The sequence below is a fragment of the Ciconia boyciana genome, chromosome 3 (assembly GCF_034638445.1).
Source record: "Ciconia boyciana chromosome 3, ASM3463844v1, whole genome shotgun sequence".
NCBI classification, from domain to species: domain Eukaryota; kingdom Metazoa; phylum Chordata; class Aves; order Ciconiiformes; family Ciconiidae; genus Ciconia; species Ciconia boyciana.
The window spans coordinates 39,302,726-39,322,118 of NC_132936.1; the positions used below are offsets into that span (position 1 = coordinate 39,302,726).

Genomic DNA, 19,393 nt, shown 5'->3' on the forward strand with positions numbered 1-19,393 from the left:
GAAAGAGATTATAGACAAGTCAAATAGATGCGCTGGGCCAATTTTTTCAGTTACGCTATGGAAAAGTGTAAGTACTTCCTGCTGCAATGATAGGGAAGGGGTAAACAAGGGCGTTATACACACCAGCCTGGATCATTAAGTAGGTTGTGCTTAGTCTAACAATCTGCACTAAAATATAGCCAAATGCCAGATCATATATTCAGGAACAACAAAGCCAGGGATAATAAAATAAAGGAATACATAGTGGAAGACAGCAAAAATCAAAAGAATTTAGATGATGGTAGCTAACCAAACTAGAGTTACTAATGAGATGCTACAAAAGAAAGGGCAAATATGATCTCTGAATGCATGAACAACTGAATAGTTGATATGGATAAACAAAAAAATATAACATTTTCAGAATTAGTGAGATGATTACTGCAAAAATGGATCTATTAAGTATGTTAAAAATTTGGAAAATGGTTTGAAAACTGCTACAAAAATAATTTCTAGAAAATAAATGCACCTTAGAGATAAAAAGAGATGCAGAGTTGTCATTCTTAGTTTGCTTAATTTAATAAGAAGGCAGCAAAGAGTCAGGACGATTAACCACTGAAACAGCTTACCAAGGAATGTCATAAAGCTTCCATCATTTGAAGTATTAAATCAATACTGGACGTCTTTTTCAAAGCTATAGCTCAGACAGAACTGATGGATTTGATGCTGGAAATACCTAACAGAGTTCTCTGATCTGTACTATGCAAATAATAAAATGAACAGAAAGGACCACTCTAGCTCCATGAAAAACATAAAGCATTCCACGTGGAATCTGAACTTATGATCACAAAGTCCTGCTTGCTCCTCACAAACCAGGAATCAAACTAAAAGCTCCAGGGAGAGCCCAGCAGCCTCTGTTAAAGCTTCAGAGAGCTGACTATGTTGGAAGTACAGCCCTCTTGTTATGGAGAACAGAAAAACCATCTGGTTCATATATATGCAGTTATCTCCTTTCCCAGTTCCTACCTTGCTACTCCTCTCAAATGTACGCAGCAAAATTACACGCTTAACGTGAAGAGCAAGGATAAGTAGACAGGGTTTTGTGAAAACCAGTATTTGAGGTTGGTACAAATATTGCACAGTACAAGTATATAATATACAGTACTTCCTTGACAGCTACAACTTTAATGTTTTTTTCTGACTACAGTTACAGGTGCTAGCTGAGAATCGTGCAGTACAGTACCTAAAAAACACCGCTAACTCATTGTATCATGCTTCAACAGAAAAAGCAGTAGTTTTAGCTAGACTAATTAAATCAATATATCTATTTGACAACTTGCAGCTGCTGGCAATCTGCAGATGGAGGTGGATCACCAGTCTAATATTTTCTGGTTTTATTCCTAAGGATCCCTGATATGGTGTCAGGGAAAATATTTTCCCCAAGAGATACTATTAGGATGCTGCAAGACCATATGATATTTAAAAACTATGTTACACTGGAAGACTAATAGATGTGAGAAATACGTTTGCAATGGACGGATGCTGTCTTGGTCCCACTGGAGGCTGCAAAAGATTGTTTAAGCATCTCTGGTACATTCCTGCTACTATTTTGGTTATAGGCAAACACTTTCCAAAGAACTGCAATGCAATTAAAAAAGAACTTTCATACTGGGGCAGACTGCAACAATATTGTCTGAAATGAGAACATTTATGCCAATAGCAATCTATCTTGCCTGTAACTTTCAATTACTCATATTATGGAATAATTTTCTGTTTCAGTATGAGGTTTTTTTTCCTTATTAGTCCAGTTTCTGTTCGATCTTACAGTTTTGCTCATTTGCTTGGCAACTGAGTGATCCTGGAAATAAGCAAACACAGAAATGAGAATTCATTGCAAGCGTGAAAGATGTAGAAAGAGGGATTTGACACAAACAAGGAAAGAATCCTCAACTTCAAGGCAAGTTCAAGGAAGCAAACATGAAAATTCATCACACTAAACTACTATTGTATGCCTCTGACAGAAAATAACCTCCTCCCTCATTCAAAAGTTCTGCTGTTATCCTGGTTTGACCCACATCTCAGTAACATCTTTGTCCCACATCCTTTCATCACGTTTCTGCCTCAAAAACAACCCTTTTCTGGCAAACATTCTCCCTGATTGATTGAAGTGTGTTGGGCAGACTGCTCCCCTGTCTTTGGCCTGCAATATGAACTCCATGCACCCTGCTTATTCCTGTCTTTGTTCCCATTGTTCTAAGATCTCTTTTGAGACTACTGAAATGTGAGATAATTCATTTTGGGGACCTCTGGCAGAAAGCATTGTCCTCTTGGAAATTTGGAATCTTCTGCTCAGCCTCCTTCTTAAGGATACTTAGAAGAAATAATTCTGATTGTTAATCCAAATTAATCTGCTTCTCCCATGCTGATATCCTTTCAGGGAATCAGTTCTTATTTTCCCCTCCTCATATTCTGCTTTTCAAAGAACAATGGAGCAAGAAACCAAAGGGACCACAGCTGCAAGACTTGCAGATATGGACTGTAGGACAGAACTGTTCCCCAAGCAGATGGCTTGCTTGGATACATTGCACCAGCAACCGTTGAACTGCAAGAATCTGGTCATTTAACTGGGGATAACACAAATCCCTAATGATGATAAGCAGCAGCAGCAGACAGGAATCGGGGTCTCTGGTGTTACTTCTCAACAGATTAAAAGTTTCATGTTGGGAATCTGTACATAGCAAGTCATCAGCTGTTACAGACACAAGTTGCCAAGGCAGCAATGGTTCCCATAATTGTAGAAGGATTTCAGTAATTAGGTTTAATACATGGTATCGGAAGAAAAGATGGTATCTGCAGGCCCAAACTTTGTGAGCACAAATACAGATAAGCAGTAGATTAACAGAAAAGGCCTTATGGAAATGTAGGCTTCGGTGAATGAAGTTCCTGGATGTTCTTCTGGTAGAAGAAAAAATTATTGCTTGAATTTGTATAGAAGTGCTAGATTTCCAAGATGAGTAAAGCACTGAATTTTCTTTCTTCATGGGTTTTATCCCACCACTGAAACATCAGTATCCCTACAAATGTTTTTTTCTGTGCAACAACAAATGTTGATGTTTCTAAGCCAAATGACAGCCTTCTTCCTAAAGACTCAGCTGATGGATATATCCCCTCACGGAACACCTCAGACACATCAACAAGAGGAGTTATAACCTGGGGTGGCAGGTCCCTTTCACTAGACAGAGCAGTCAAACAAACCCAATCTCCTTACTATATTCTAAGAGTGTAAGACAGCCACATCTGAAACCAAAACACATTCTGATTTTTCCAAGTCTTTCTAAAGCTAAAAAAAAAAAGGGGGGGGGGAAATCACACCTTCCTTTGATTGTATCTATGCTTATGCATCCAGTCATAGTTTGAGAAGAAAAAGCATTGTTACTAGTTTCCTCCTCATTCTTCACTCCACTACCCTTTGACAAACACCTAACCCATTACAGTTATTAGCTTCCTAAATGTTGATGTTCTTCACTCAGGATATTTTGGGGGGGAAATATTTGGGTTTAGAACTACATAATTAAATAGTTTCTAATTCAGTTTATAGGAAAAAGTTCTTCTTGCATATCTAGGTCAATATCAAGACCATGGTGCTTGCTTTAGACAATGTAAATCATAGCTTAGAATATTTTCTGGCTTCTGTACAACTGAATGTCAACAACCCCCTATGACCTTCAAAACAGCTCTGTAACACATACAAGTTAAATAAACAAGTGACAAAAAAGTGGTTTGCAGTGAAAAAAAGTCCAAATACATTCACTTACGAATTATTCAAACAAAATACTTTACCAAGTTGGAGCCACTCTGAGAAACATAGTGTCCAGTCTCTGAGCAGCACATGGGAGATTCAGGCACATGGGATTCATTTCCTGAATTCAACAGAAAAAAAGTGTCTCCAAGAAAACAGTCATCATGCTGAGGGTGCAAAGTGCTTCTGGCAAAGGGGTTAGGGTGACAGCACCACTCTTCGACTAAAGCACTCCAGTTTTCACTTGGTAGAGGAAGAACTCGGAGAAATTTCCTAAGAGGGAAAAAGAAAAAAATATTTCAATATATTATATTCTTTTCTAAGACAGTAAAAGAGAGCTTAGACTCCTTACAAAAAGCGGGGGGAAGTATGGCATTTTCTCAAAAGGAAGTGCTTGACTCTCCTTTCAGTCAAAGGCACTTTATTTGGATTAATTCTGAGAAAACAACAGCTGAGTGTTTCCTGCCAAGTTTGTAATGAAGCATTTCCCAAGGGTGAATCTCCAATGATTATAAGGCAGAACTTGGCATAATCCTCTCTTGAAATGAATCACATGGAAAAAATAAAACAGTGCTATCCAGTCATGAAGAATGTAACAATGGGCATTTTGCAATTATATTTATTATTACTTCTTGTAAAGTTCCTTTGCACCAAATGATGATATAAAAACAACAGAAACAGACTGCTGCCACAGCAAGGGAGAGCATGTCTTTTGAAGCCCCTCAGTCAGATACCAGACTTTGAAAAAGCTAAATCCTGACAAAAATACCACAGTATATCTTAATTAAACCAAACCAAAATAAAACAAAAGGATAATGCAATCTTAATTTAGATTCAGATTCAACTTTCAGAAGTCACACACAAAAAACCCCGAAATCCCTTTCTCCTGGGCAGCTGTATGGACCAAGGAGGCTGCTCCAGGCAATAGCAGACTTTGCTTTCATTGTAAGTGTTGCTTTTAACTTACTTTCTTTGGTTAGATACCGTGCCAAAGGATTTTATAAGCCAAGGTTTGGAATCACTGCTTTAAGTTGTAAAGTATACTCTTAAAGCTAGAATATATACATGTGGCTATATAAATACCAGCTTGGTCATTATGAGTGAGTGGTCAATAGTTTCCTGCTTACAGCTCCTATAGCCATTCCGCAGTCCCACCACAGAATAAAACCATGTGTTTTTATTAAGAATGTAGAAGCACTGATGGATACTGTCCACATATTTACACTTTCTTTAATCTGTGTTTTCTAGAAAACTATTGCACTGGGAAGAAATTCAGCCCCTTTACCAAAATAATGAGCAATGGCTTTAACAGTGCGCACCTCTCCAACAGTTTCTAGATGTACTGTTTGCTGCAGAGCTGCGCTTTCTGCTCTCTGCCTAGTTTCCTTGAATGCTTTCCTTTTGTTCCCTTACTTCTGCTGCTGTTGCCTGAAACCTTTACAGAGTATCTTGATTCTACTCCTTACTTAAAACTTGCAAATACAACTTTGCTTACGATGCTACTTCACAAATAAACACACATCTGCTAAGCCAACAGTTAGACACCCTCCCTTTCTTGCAGTTCACTGACTATTCTTTTCTGAAGATGCCAGTTCTTTCCATTGTAGTTTCTTGTGCCTTCTGTATTGTTGGGTGGGTCAAAGTAAAATCTTTTATAAAAACTTCCTTCTTTCTAGATCGACAATACATTTTAAACTGTGCTTGCCCCACCTGCAGATGAAAGTTGGAATAACTCGTCCTCTGACCCAGCTTTACCATAACTAAATAAGATCACATCTCGGCACTACCCAGCACTGTCTTCACCTTCTGTGGTCTCATATATTGCCTGAGATACAGCCACATTTCTGCCATGGTGGGACCTTAATTCTGGCGTTGACCTAATGACTGATTATTCGTCAGCCTTATACAATTAGTTCCAATGCCCAGACTCACACTGAAAAAAGGAAGTCTTCATTCCTATGTATTGCTCTTTACAGCAACAAAAAGCTGGTATTGCTCAGCAATGTTTTTTCAAGTGTTACATACGGGGGGGGGGGAAACAGAGATTACCTTAAGCTGCAGTTTAATGCTGTCCAGTTTCATTACATTACCCTTTCTTTACCCTCACAGTCCAGAGCATCAAGATCTTGAATTCTTGCCAACAAAAGCAGTTGCTTCAACCAGTAGAAATTTCCTAAACAAACTCCTCCTAACTTTGAGCTATACAGAAAATGTAGCATTTCCACTATATTTTGGGCTACTGCCATTCGTAGGAGGGAAGCCATATTCTGGATCACCAGAATTGGAAAAATGTAGCACTAATAAAAACGTAGCTTTCCAGAAAAACAACAAAAAAAGAAACTTGAAGTTTACTGGGTGCTGACTAACTTGGGGCTGCTAAATAGAGTGATAAAACCTAGCTAACAGGGGGACTTATCTCCCCAACCTTGCTCCTAATAACAACTTAGTTTCTACTTTAAGATAGCCACCTAGGCTGCCTTCACAGCCAGAGAGCGACAAAGAATTCTTAGGTTGGGACCTTTAAGAGAAACTTTCTCCTTCTGAAAGTGTCTAATATAGTCAGGCTGAATCTCCTTCTGGAAATAGTTCTCTGTCTCCAAAAAGAGGAAGCCTAGGTAATTAACTTAATTTTAAAAAGCTAGAAGTTAGGCACTAGTCTAAAAGAGTCCTGCCATAAGGATGTAATTCTTAGGTGGGCTTCCATGCTAAGGTAAGTATTTGACCATAGAAATCCTTATAAGACTGGACTAAGAAAAATAATCTCTAACACCATTGTTAACTAATAACCAAGAACCCAGTAATATCCTACCTATTGAAAATTCTGAAAACTGGAAGTAAAATGGACTTTAGACTTTTAAATATACAACCCTTCTGTTCCATCAGATAAAAAGAGAAAGAAAAAAGATCCAACTGAATTTCTTTAACAGCAGTCTTCCTTATTTACTTACTAAAAAATCTTGGACAGCCCAGCTTGACAGTTAATTGTCATGCTTAAAGCTATTTATGTAGGAAAAGTGTAATTAGAAGATTCCCCCTGCCATCAGTGTTTCAATAGAATACTTATGTAGTACAAATTCTTAACGTTTGGACTAAAGAAAAGGTTTATTGCTTAATACTCTATTTATGAAATTTATTTTTCACAACATTCAGCCTTTAAGAATTTCCTCATGACAGAAATAAAGCCTTAAAGAATTATTTATATATGAGCTACATTTAGCCTAACTGGAAGGAGAGAAAGAAAAAAGAAAATATACCAAATTCTTTGCACCTCTTAAATCGTGGAAGAAAAAAAGAAAAATCTAATCACCTCCTCTAATGTGGGTAATGTGAGGGTTAATGAAGAAGAATCAGAGAGCATAACCCTAACCTCTGAAGAGCTGTCAGATTAATGGAAGGAAACAGACTAAGCCAGGGGATTTCAGAAAATGTAGAGTCCATTTTCTTGCATCAAGGAAGGATCACTTACATTTAAACCATTCCTAACATATTTCTCTAATCTAGTCTCTAAAATGATGGCTTCCTATGCAGACTCTAACAGTAAAAAATAAGCTTTACAATAGGCTTGGGGGTTTTTTTCGTTTTAACCTAAATTTGTCTTGCTTCAACTGAAGACTACTGCCACCTTCTTTGCAGCAACTTCTTACATATTGGAAGAGTCTTACGTCTTCTCCACAGCCTTATCCAAACTAAATCCCATTTATTTCAATTTCTCCTCAAAAGTATCATTTTCTAGATCTCAGGTTTTTCTTATTATAGACCCTTTCCTAGTAATTCACACTTCAGTAAGTTCCCCCTCACACAGTTGTGTAACTTCCCTTTGATACCACCACCTGTGCTGCCATTGTCATACTCACTCTCCCTGGAGAGACCACCACACGAATTTTTTAGCTAAAAGTGCTAAAAAATACTACACTACTGTCTTCCTTTTGGAAGTGCTGGAACAGAAGGTGTTGGATACACTGGCAGGTCCACTCTTCTACCCTTGTCTTAATCAATACTTTTTAAGTGATAACATTGGAGGGGCTCAGAGGGTCCCTGCAAGGAGAAATGCCAAGCAAAGAGCCATGAACATGCCTTCTTTTTCCTTTCTCAAAAAATTCTGACTGCGTCACATTACAGGATGCAGAACCAAAAGATGTAAACTCCATGCATATGAATTTGATGCGCTGAAATTCAGGAAAACGCCCCCTCAGAGACGAAAATAGAAAAGTGCAGTATCTTTTGAAAGCAAATGTTACTGACTAGAAATTAGAAATTTCACTACTCTACAAATGTATCAAAATAAGAGTTATTACTAGACTTTCTGATGAGACATTTCAGAAGAGAAAGCCAGGAAATCCTCATTCAGTTACATTCAAGCCAGCCATAAATACATATGTATGACAAGAAAGTAACAGGAGTTTACAGAATATACCACATTTGTACTACCATTTTGAGTGTTAGGAGTGACACAGATCATAAAAGGCTGCAAGTGCCTCTCTAACAATTCTTATATATCCAGCTGAAGCTGTCAAAATTGTACATCAGAAGAGCCAGAAAATGCAGCAGCTTTTTATTGAAATTCTCATTCACTTTGCAGACTTTGTAAGGAATAGAGATAAGGCCGAGTCACGCCGCCAAGAAACAGCTCCTGTGTTTCCCAAATTCAGCATCCCTGATCCCAACTGGTGGAGGCTGGCGTTGCTTAACAGATAGAAGGGAGCTGTGGCCAACATCCCCATTCTGAGCAGCCACTCTATAACTACAGCACAATGAGTGAAGGGAATTTATAAGAGACTGAAGAGGATCCCTGAAGTGCAGAGGAAGAAAGAAGACTAGGCTTAAATTCTCAGTTTTATTCCCTTCAACATAGCAAAGATGTCAGCTACTAATACACTATGAGTATTTTTTAAATCAATGAAAACTATGAACATTTGCAATATTTCCAGGCCAAAATGTTACAGCTCTTTGTTTGTACAGAAAAAACAGAAGCTATTATAATGCGTCCAAAGAGATTCTGTATGAACAAGAAGCATAGATCTCAAAGCAGAAATTTTACACATAGGAAGTCCAGCTACAAAAGGAAAAGTCTCACTCAAAGCATAGCAGACAAGCAGGAAAAGAATCCAGACTTCCCAGCTTCCAGGGCAATGCACCAAACTCCCTTTGTAAGGTACTTCTACTTTCCATCCAGAATGAAATCAAGAAGTAAATGAATAAAGGGTGAAAAACTGTTTCAGGTAATTTTGCTTTTAGTCATCTGTAGTGCTTTAAAAGTGTTCTCATCTATCAATTGCAAAATAAATACCTTTTAGCTGTCTCTCTAAGTACACAAAATAACATGAATACCAATCACTATGGCATTTATTGCTATAAATACAAGACACTGCAGTACTCACCGGTCTTGTACTATGATGTCACCACAGGACTGACAGTAAAAGACATAATTCTTCTGGGGTTTCAGGCTCTCCCTCAAAGTAAAAACCAAATCTATAGATAGAAGAAGACATATCAATCTTCAAAATTGTGTAAAATTTTCAGTCACTTGTACAGAAAAATCCTGCCAAATACCTCAAACCAAAAAAGATAAGAATCTAACAAACAAAGCAAAATGCTGACATTTTAAACACAACCTTAATTTATTTACCTGTAGAAGCAAGTACTTAGATTTAGGAAAAACTTGCTATCTCCACCTCACGTCCTATACTGCTGAGTAGGAATTGTACACATGAATAATTATTTTAAAGGTGCAAATCCTCTCCACAGGGGGAGCTGAGATATTGATATCATTACAGAGATTGTATAAATTAAAATTCAATGCCACTCTTTCGTAATGGTATTTCTGCTAATCAGTGTCTCCGCAATATGAGGGTACATCCCAATATGTAACACAAAGTGGGGGGGGTAAGGGCATGAGTTTTAAATTTTCAGGTAGGTAAGATACCAGCCACCGTCGTACCAGTCAAGGAACAGATAGTGAGCAATACCCTCTGGAGGCCAGCAAAGCAAAAACCATCTCACAAAAGCCAGCTCAGACAACTTTTCCAAATTAAAAAAGGAGCTATAAAAGCCCCCACAAATTATCAAATAACATTAGGTGGAAGAAAAGTAAAACTGTAAGCCTAGCTCTATGTATGAATATGCTTTTCATTGCCCACTTTCTCAAACTTAAGAATCAAAGTATATTCTCAGCACTGGCATTCAGTATTTAAGATTTAGGTTGCAACCACAAATGAAAAGTACTTTAAAAGGTTCCAGAATTTCATGTAAGAGACAACTAGTTTTGCATACTAATATAAAACATTAAAGGCTAACTAAGGTTATTAGTTACCATCTGGTTCACATACATGATTTTCACTGATACGGCTTTCAAAGGTAAATTTTTAAAACTTCATCTTTGATCTTTTGAAGCATGCCTCATTAATAAGACACACTAAATAATTTTTGTATAACTGAATTGTCAAAAGCACATGCATAATTACAGATTAACGTACAGAAGCAACCTCAGCATACCATAAAATCAACAGAGTATTCCAGTGTGTTTCTGGTGCTGAAACCATTATTGCATACTTTATTGGTCTTTTCTACTGTAAAACCACAGAATGACAATTTTGTGTTATTTAAGGTATCTTTCTGTGTGACATCCTATTAAATGAATCTAAACACACTGAGCTTGGATAGAATGAAAGAAAGCACCAGCTATACTACCATGCTTCCTATTTACGCAATCACATCCTAGACCTGAATTAGCATCATGGAAATAAAGAACGTAACTTTGCAGACATTACTGCAACATTAACCTCTGCAAACTGAGGCTGTGAGAACAAGCCCCAACACAAAATCACAATCCTTTATGATTAAGTGGCCGGTGACAACCTTGGTATGATAGCCTTGATGAATCACATTACTGCATTTTCAGCTACCAAACACGAAATAGGAGGAACAGAAAATAATTTTGAAGTAATATGGAAAAGCACGGGGGAAGAACTGAGAGCAGTTCTCAAACTCCTACACAAAACACTCAGCAACCGTGTCTCCCTTTCATTACGCCACTTTTTGCACTTTTGATTTTTAAAAATGACAGTTTTATTATCAGTCCCCGTTTAAATCTTCAATTCGGAGCTAAAGAGAGCCTTTTAGAAAAAACAACAGCACATGCACAACGCAAACCACGCACTCCAGTTGGGTTTGGGGTGGTTTTGGTACTGCAGAATCCACACTTTAAAGTCTCTGCTTGCACGTCACTTAAAACAGTAAGGTTTGAGATAACCCTAAGCAAAGCAGCCTTTTTTTAAGCAACGGGCCAAGCCTTCCCCACCCGCTCTGCGCTGAGGGAGCCGGCACAGCGCGGGCCCCGCGTCAGCCTTACCGGCGCTCGGCGGCGGGCGGCGCAGGCGCATGCGCAGGTGCAGGCCGTCGCCGGGGAGGCGGTGCAGGCCGCGGCAGGAGGACGGGGCCAGCCTGACCTCTGCCGGCAGTGCGGCCGCCTTGCAGCTCCCGCCGCTTCTCACTTCCAGACGGTCCGCAGCCACCGAAACATCCACCGGCGAGCTCGGGAGGTCCGTCTCGCTGGGGACGCAAAGTAACGGGTTTACCTCAGAAAGGAGGGGTCAGGACGAGCTGCTACTTTACACACGCAGGCCAAAACGGGCGAGAAGGACCTCAGCGCGAAGGCACCTGAGCTGGGCTGCGGCTTGCGCAACACCGTAAAAGCTCCGTGTCAGCTGGGGACACAACGCGAAGGCGGCGTGAGGGGGCGCGGGACGCCTCGCCCGCGAGCCGGTGGACCGAGCCCGGGGTCGGCCACCAGCTCCACGCGGCCCGAGTCGCGCCCCGGCACCCACGCGGTAAACCGAGGTCTCCCGCGGGCGTGAGAAGCAATCGAGAGAAATAAACCACCGTTCTCAGGAAGCATTTATTTGCACAGTAACTCAGGCTTTTCTAGGTCGCACAAGAAGGGAAAGGCAGGGGGAGGCGACGGTACATAATGCGGTCGTCCCCCCCCCACCCCCCCGTTAAAGGCTAAGGACGCTAAAAGCCAGACCCGCCGCGCCCTGCGCCCCCCCCGCCGGCACCGGCCGCTCCGCACGGCCCGAGCGGCGGAAGGCAGGCAGCACCCCCGCACTACCGGATAACCAGCAACGCGCTCTGCGTCCCCCGCCTGATCTCCAGCAGAAACCCTCCCGCCATGCCGGGAGGGGAACAGCTCCGGCAGCCCGCGCAGGAAGCGACCGCTCTGCCGGCCGGCGCAGGCGGGGTGCGGCCGCCCGCCACAGCGCCGCCTACAGCCCGGCGCCGGCGATGCCCCGGGTGGCAGCCGCGGGAAGGCGCCCCGCGGTGGCTGCCGCCCACCCCCTGCTCGCCCCGCGGTCGGCTGTGGGGTCGGGCCTGGGTGCACAGGGCTGGGTCCCGTCGGGTCCCGAAGCCCCGAGGTCGAGGCCTGCACAAGCTGCCTGGGCAGCCGCTCCAGGCCTCGGCTGGCCTCACGGGGTTTTCTTATGCCCAGCCTGAACCTCGTGTGTGTCAACATCTGCCTGTTGTCTCCTGTCCTCCTGCCACACCACTGCCGTGAGAAGCCTGAGTCCGTCTTCTCAGGCACCTCCCCACAGGCACTGGGGGCTGTGGTTGGGTCCCCCCCCGAAGCCATCTCACCTCACAGTGCCCCAACCGTCCTGGTGGTGTCCAACAGACTTGGGCCTGGTTTTGGACACCTTCCCTGCAAGGGGCATGCGGGGAAGACTCAGCACTGTCTCCTAGATGTGGTCTTATCAAGTGCCAAGTAACGGGGGATAATCAGTCTCCTTGATCTACAGGCTCTGCTCCAGGATGCTGTTGGCCCTCATTGCTGTCAGGGCCAGCTCAGCTCGCTGCCCACCAGGGCCCCAGGGCCTTCTTCACAGAGCTGCTCCCCAGCTGGGCACTCCCCAGCTGGGCACTCCTGGTCTCTACTGGTGCCCAGGCCTTGTCCTTCACAGGGGCAGCAGTCCCCCATGATAACCAGGCTTTGTGACACAGACACTTCCTTGGGTTGTATCAAAAGACTTCATCCACTTCCTTATCCTGATCAGGTGGTCTGTAACATGCTCCCACCAAGCTGTCACCCTCACCGGCTTCTCTTCTGACCCTGATGTACAAGCTCTGACCCAGCCCATTGCCCAGCCCGTACAAGAGCTCCACATACCCAAGATGCTTCTTCACAGAGAGGGCAGAATCATTGGTGCTCATGTGGATAAGCAGCTGGGGGCAGTAGGCTGAGGGACGGGCAAGCCTCAACAGTGTCCCTGCAGCGTGTTGGATCCAAAGCCCCAGCAAGCAAAAAACCCAACTCAGGTTGGCAGAGGGGTCCTCCATCCCTCACAGCAGGGAGTCACCCCCTGCTCTCATCCACCATTTTCTCCTGGTGGTGCTGCTGTATGGTTCAGGCTTGGCCAACTGCAGTGCTTCCCCAGATAAGCCTTTCTCCCTGTCATCTGCTACCAGGGCATGGAGCCTATACTCCAGTTGCAGATCTGCAGGTGGAGTAGGAGCTGTCCTCCTGTTGCTAGAAGTCACAAGCTTCCAGCCTTCCCCGTGACAGGAAACCCTTCATTTCCCTACACCTGACCTCAATCTCTAGCTGCCCCTCCTTCTGTGCAGTTTGGACTCTCACTTCCGCAGGGTCTCTGGGAAGACCCTGTCAAACTCTTTTTCATCTTCACTGGTTCTGCACTGTCTGCTGGACTCCTCCTCAAGCTCCTTAGATTGGCAACGACTCCTCACCACTGCACACATCCAGCAAGCAAAGGCACCACCTCTGCAGGGTGGTCCCTGCAGCCCCCAGCCTCTGAAGCTGCAGCCCCCCGTACCAGGTCTGGCTGGGGTGGAGTTTCCTCACAGCAGCCCGTATGATGCTGCGCTTAGGATTTGTGACCAGTGTTGATAACACACCAATGTTTTAGCTATTGCTGAACAGTGTTTCCACACTGTCAAGGCCTCCTCAGTGTCTCACTCTGCTCCCCCAGCAAGCAGGCTGGAGGTAGGGAAGAGGCTGGGGCGGGGGAGAGGTAGGACAGCTGACTCGAATCGACCATATTGAGATATTCCATAGCACATAATGTCATGCTCAGCAATAAAAACTGGGGGTGTAGTCTTTCCAAAGTAGGCATTGCTCAGAGACTGGCTGGGCATCAGCGGTCTGCTTGTGGGAGGTGGCGAGTGATTGTATGTTTTTTTCACTTAATAAACCATCATTATCTTGACCTCCAACTTTTCTTGCTTTTGCTCTTCTGGTTCTCCCCCCACGGAGCAGTGAGCTAGCAGCTGGCTGGGGTCAACCCACCATGCCCGCGAAGCTCTGTCTGAGCAGAGGCCCCCGCTGAGCCAGGGGCAGGCTCCCCAGTCAGTGCTGGGGACTGTGTCCTGTGGCATGTCACTGCACCACCACCCGCCCCCTGCCTTGTGAACAACCCCCTCTCTGCCCTTTCTTGCAACATTATAAGTCTGCCTGAATTGCTCCCAGTCCATGTTCACCCAGCTCTTGAATGCTGCCGCACTGCACTCATACCAAATGGACCCTTGGCACAGGCATCTGCTGCTCTGGGGTGAGGCTTCCTACTGCCTCTCACGAGGTCTTTTATCAAGAGACTGTAAGCCCACCTTGACACCCCTGTGTGACTGTCCCTTAACTCATGAACACTGTCACCACTGCACGCTTCATCCAGCCCACCGCCCTCACAGTATATAAGAGGCTGTTGATGGTCTGTATTCGACAATACCGAGGAAAGAAGCTTTTGCTTTGGAAAAACACAGTGGTTTGCAATGTTCGGTGTTTACCTTCTATGAAGGTCACAAGACCTTTTGCAATTGCAGAGGGTTATTTGAAAACACGATCTGCAAAGCTTCAAACAAAAAGGCAGATTTGCACATGTTAATTTCATAGCAATTTACTATCTAAGACATGATTACTTTGAAGTAATCTTAGTCCTTGGAGTTGGCAAAACCAAGTAGATGTCTTATGAGAGTCTCAAAGAAGTAGATGGAACAAGGTTAGATTTTGTGGGAAAAATATGGCAGACAACAGTCAGCTAAACTGTCTCAACCAAGTATTTTTTTTTTATAAAGCATGAATTTATTCAAGTATTCTACGATGCAGACTATACTCTCTACATGCCATTCTGATTTTGTTGTTGTTGTTTGCTTGCTTTTTTAAGGAAGAAAAATATTTAGTCCATGTGATGGCTTTCATTTCCAATTACTTCACAAACCAATGTACATATTGCAGGTTAAATTGTTCTGAGCAAGCAGGTCAAACATCAAACATAATATCCACATAATTACAGGAGAATCGACTCCTAGTATTAGTAAAAGGGCCTTGGGCCCTGACTTTACAAAGGCCTACACAAGACTACAACTTTATGAATAATCTTAAGTATTCACAGGGTGTGAGCTTCATTTATTCAAAATTGTCTATTATAGGTTTCTCACCATTTCTGCAGTGAAGTAATTACACAGAAATGAAGGTAAATGTCCCATAGAGCAAGGGCACCTAGCATCAGTGGTGCATCTAGCCCAGTATTTTGACTCCAACGTCAGTAAAAGGAGATACAATTTAGGAAGAGCTCCTTTGTGTGGTTACTTCCCGGTACTTCCACTGTATCTCTCATTGTATTAGGGATGCTGGAGGGTACATCCCTGCCTATTTCATTCAGCATCCACTTACAGATGTGTTTGCCATCAACATGAATAATGCCTCCTTGCACCTACAGATAGTGTCCAAGTCCCCAACCTCTGGTGGCAATACATTCTGGAAGTTCACAATCTGCTTTGCAGAAAAGCATTTTCTTTACCCGTCTCAAAACCAATCTTCCACTGTTTTCATGAGATGCCTCCTCATTCTCATAATGTGAGATTTGGTTAACAACAACTTTGTACCTTTCATGATTTTGTAAATCTTGATCAATCCTATCCCCTGCCTTCTCTCTCCATATCGAACAGTCCCTGCTGTTATTGCTCCCACTGTAAGGCAGCGACTCCATCCCTCCTCTGTGCCTTCCCTAACTCCTCTACGTCCTTCTTGAGCTGTGAAGACGCGAACTGATGCAGTAATCAATCTGAGGCTGCACCAGCGTTTTATACAGCAGCCAAACAACTCCCTCTATCTTGTTCTCAATATTCTTCCCGATAACGTACAATGTTTTGTGGGGGTTTTTTGATTGCCACTGCACATAAAGTTGATGAGACAATTTCAGAGAACCGTTTGAGAGCTCAGAGTTGTAACTGGTACTACTAAATTCAGCAAAAGGGAAACTTAGAAATCTAACTGCTTTACAGCGCAGGAGCATGTGAAAGCATATAGTTAGTTATTGAAAGTCCCATCACCTCTGTGAAGATCATCACTTTTAAATAGCTCCAAAAGCACCACCAAACCTAGTTAAGAATTAAATCTCAAATGCATTTGTAAGTATCTTCAAAGAAAAATAAATGTAAATGAACCATTTTAATTGGAAATACACAACCTGTAGAGTCATACTCAATGCCTCAGAAAACCAGAGGGAATTGTCAGCTTTCCAAAAAGTAACTGTTCCTCACCTACTGAATCCTGGAATAGTTTACATAGGAAAGGAATCGCATTTGCTCTTTATTATTACCCCAAGTCTGGAGAATAAAATTAGACTTCATAAAATGTTGGCTGATAACATAAGTCACCGAGTAGAAGATTCATAAATATTATGAGATTTTTCCCCTGGCAACATTTTAGAAATATTTACTTGTCTTCAGAAAAAGTCTAAGAGATTTATTTCATAAGCTGAATGCACTGGGTTTTTTTTTTTTTCAGTTACTTAAGCCATTTATAACCATAATAACTGTTTGCTATCATGAAGCCTGCTTAAATTTGAGAATCATAATGACAACTTCAAAACTAATAGATTGCAGTCTAAGGACTGTACTCCTTACTTGCTCTTGCAGTAAAAAATTCCTTGCAATATCGTCCGTGTGGGCACCCCACGCACCTTTCTGTGTAAGAACTACTCAAGAACGTTAATCACAACAAATTTTAGAAAATTCTAAATACAACTACTACGAATATAATCGATAATCTTTGCTAAAGTACCACCTGCCTTCCATTTTTACCCACACTATATTTGGTGAACTATGCAAAGATTAGGCAAAACAAGTATATATACACATATATATTAACCCCTTGTTTTTATTTCCACCGGTGCATGTGTGCCCACTTGCACGTTTTCCCCACATGGGGCTGGACGACGACAGCATCAACGAGGCCCACGAAGCAGAAATTCACAGCCCACGCATACAGAGCTCCCTCTGCCTCCCCACAACCTGCAGTTAAACCCGGGCAGGCGGCTCCCGCACAGGCGCCTACATAGACGCACCGCTACGCACCTGCGCACGCCAGCGCTGACAAGCCAACGGCCGCCACCCACGCACCCACCCATCACTCACTGCTTTCCACCGCCAAACCGAGGGCGGTTCCGTGCCGGCCGCTGCGCGCTCCCGCAGCCACACAGCGTCCTCGCCGCGCAGGAGCGCGCCTGGCTCCGCGCCCGCGCCCCGCCCGCCTTTCCGGCCGCGGCCCGCCAGGGGGCGCGGTGCGGCGGCGCGGGGCGGGCGGGGCGGGGAGGGAGGAGGCAGGAGGCGGTGGCGCGCCGCAGTGCATGCCGGGAGCTGTCAGGGCGGCGCGGGGGTGCCGGTGGCGGTCGGGCTCTTCCGGCTCGGGTCGCTCAGGTAACGCCGCTCGCCCCAGCGTCCCCTCCTCTCCTTCCTCCTCCTTCTCCTCCTCCCGGCGCGGGTAGGCTGCGGCGCCCGGCGGCGGCCGCTCCCCTCCTTCCTCCCCGTCGCCGTGCCTGTGTTGGGGAGGGCGCCGCAGCCGAGCAGGGTCCGCCCCTGGAGCCGAGCCGGCCCCCTCCTCTCCTCTCCTCTCTCCGTGCCAGGCCGCGGGCACCGTCGGGGAGGGCGAGGGCCGGGCCAGGCCCGAGCTGGCCTGGGGGCAGGTGCCGAGGAGCCTGGGGAGAGCGGTTAGCCTGTTAATTGCTCTGCATCAGTTGACCTGTGGCACCTGGCTCTCCCGACTGCCGCTCCGTGGTCTGCCCTCCGCTCCCCGGTGCTGTCCCCCATAGAGCAAAGCGGGCCTGGGTGCGTTTCGAGGCTGCAGAGCCTCTCTCCCCGCTCCCCGCTCTGGCACCTGCCGCGGGCGCTGCTGGCGGGGCCTGGTTGCGCCCTTCACGGAGGGGCTTCCTCCGGGGACCTCTTCCCGCCTGGGAACAAGCCCGGCGTTGGGCTGCCAGAGCCGTCCTGCTTTGACCTTGAGCGTGTAAGGGCTGTGGGCCTCTTTTGGGTCAGATTCCTGGCTGGCTGGCTCGGCTGCCAGAGTTGTTGTGTGTGATGTTTGGAAGGAGACATGGGGCATATGGCTGTTCGTAGTTTGCGTAGTGCAGGGTTAAATTTCATCTGTTGATGCAGGGATGGCCTTAAATCTTGTGATGCCCGCTTGAAAAGCATAAATATGTGTCAGCTTCTGGTGTTAAATGTTTTTTAGAAATAATGTTTGCACACCTGCAGTAATAACCAGAAAAGCCTAAACAATTTATCTCTTTAAGTATACTAAAATATGCTGGATATGGGATGCAGGTTTTGATGATCTTGTTCTGGGTGACTCAACCCTTGGATTTTCATTGCTGATCAGCAAGAACACTTGCACTCCTGGATCTTCTTTCTATATGCAGTAACAGTGAATGTGGTAGGGCTCTCAGGTTAACTGCGTAATGTGATAGCTGTATTCCAGCTATAGGAGTGTGAAGTGGTGGGAAGACTTTATCTAAATAGTAATGGGCTAGATGCTTGCAGGAAATAAGGGGGCATAATATAAGATTGAAGATCATAGTCTTTTATTGCTAAGCCTCGCTCTGTCTGTGTTAAATACTTGTGCTTGCCTGGCTGTCAGATTTGCTTATTTTTTTCTTTGAAATATTGGTAACTTTTCAAAAACAGGTTGAAATACAGTAGACCTTTTGCAGGTCTAATAATACTGTGATGTCTAAATATTGTGATTATCCAAAATGTACAGTCATTTTAAATATAACATGGATGAATGTCATGTGGAGGAATGTCAGTTTGGAAACAGGCGGAACGTCAACAGTATAATTCCTGGTTTTGTTTTAATTGACATGAGAATAGGCACTTCTGGAAACTAAGCAGCCTGTAAATGAGAGATCAGAAAGGAGAGACTGCATTCTAACTTACTGAATGTCTTAGTTTTCCAACTTGTTGGTAGCACCTGTGACAGTAGATGTTTAAACAGCAGCTTGCGAAGACAAGTTATCCTATGTCTTCCATTAGCGGAGTGGCTGTGCCTTCGAGTGGATGGTTATGTTCACAAGTTAGGCTATGTTTACACTGGTAGTGCTTTTCTTGTGTAAAAATACTGGCATGCTACACTGACCGCTAGAAATATCGAACGCACAGCAAGCTGTAGGGGTAAGAATGCAGTCTGTCTGGTTTAAGTGGGCTCAGCCTGTATTCTGCCATTGTTCTCCATTTGAATAAGGGAAGGGTGCTTCCATGTATTCATTGCTGTCATAGTTCTCTTGACCAGATTTACTGCTGTCCACCCTTAGTGTCTTCTCACTTAGCTGGGAGTGA

The 19,393-nt window shown here is 44.1% G+C and overlaps 2 protein-coding genes across 3 annotated transcripts in view; one reads left to right on the forward strand and one right to left on the reverse strand.

The window, feature by feature from the left end:
- Positions 1-12,042, reverse strand: part of UBE3D (ubiquitin protein ligase E3D) — an 84,707-nt gene extending 72,665 nt beyond the window's left edge. The window contains exons 1-4 of one of the 2 annotated variants that reach the window (XM_072855372.1): positions 11,883-12,042; positions 11,124-11,323; positions 9,154-9,244; positions 3,817-4,048 (exon numbers count right to left, since the gene is read on the reverse strand). In XM_072855372.1, the coding sequence (XP_072711473.1) occupies positions 3,817-4,048; positions 9,154-9,244; positions 11,124-11,323; positions 11,883-11,944 (585 nt within the window). In that variant the 5' untranslated portion in view covers positions 11,945-12,042. The remainder of the gene's footprint in view (positions 1-3,816; positions 4,049-9,153; positions 9,245-11,123; positions 11,324-11,882) is intronic. The other variant, XM_072855371.1, reaches the window with a different exon arrangement.
- A 5,354-nt stretch (positions 12,043-17,396) lies between these two features.
- The window catches only part of DOP1A (DOP1 leucine zipper like protein A), a 68,509-nt gene continuing 66,512 nt past the window's right edge, over positions 17,397-19,393 (forward strand). Inside the window, exon 1 of the mRNA XM_072855383.1 lies at positions 17,397-17,479. The gene's annotated coding sequence lies outside the window, so the exon portion shown is untranslated. The remainder of the gene's footprint in view (positions 17,480-19,393) is intronic.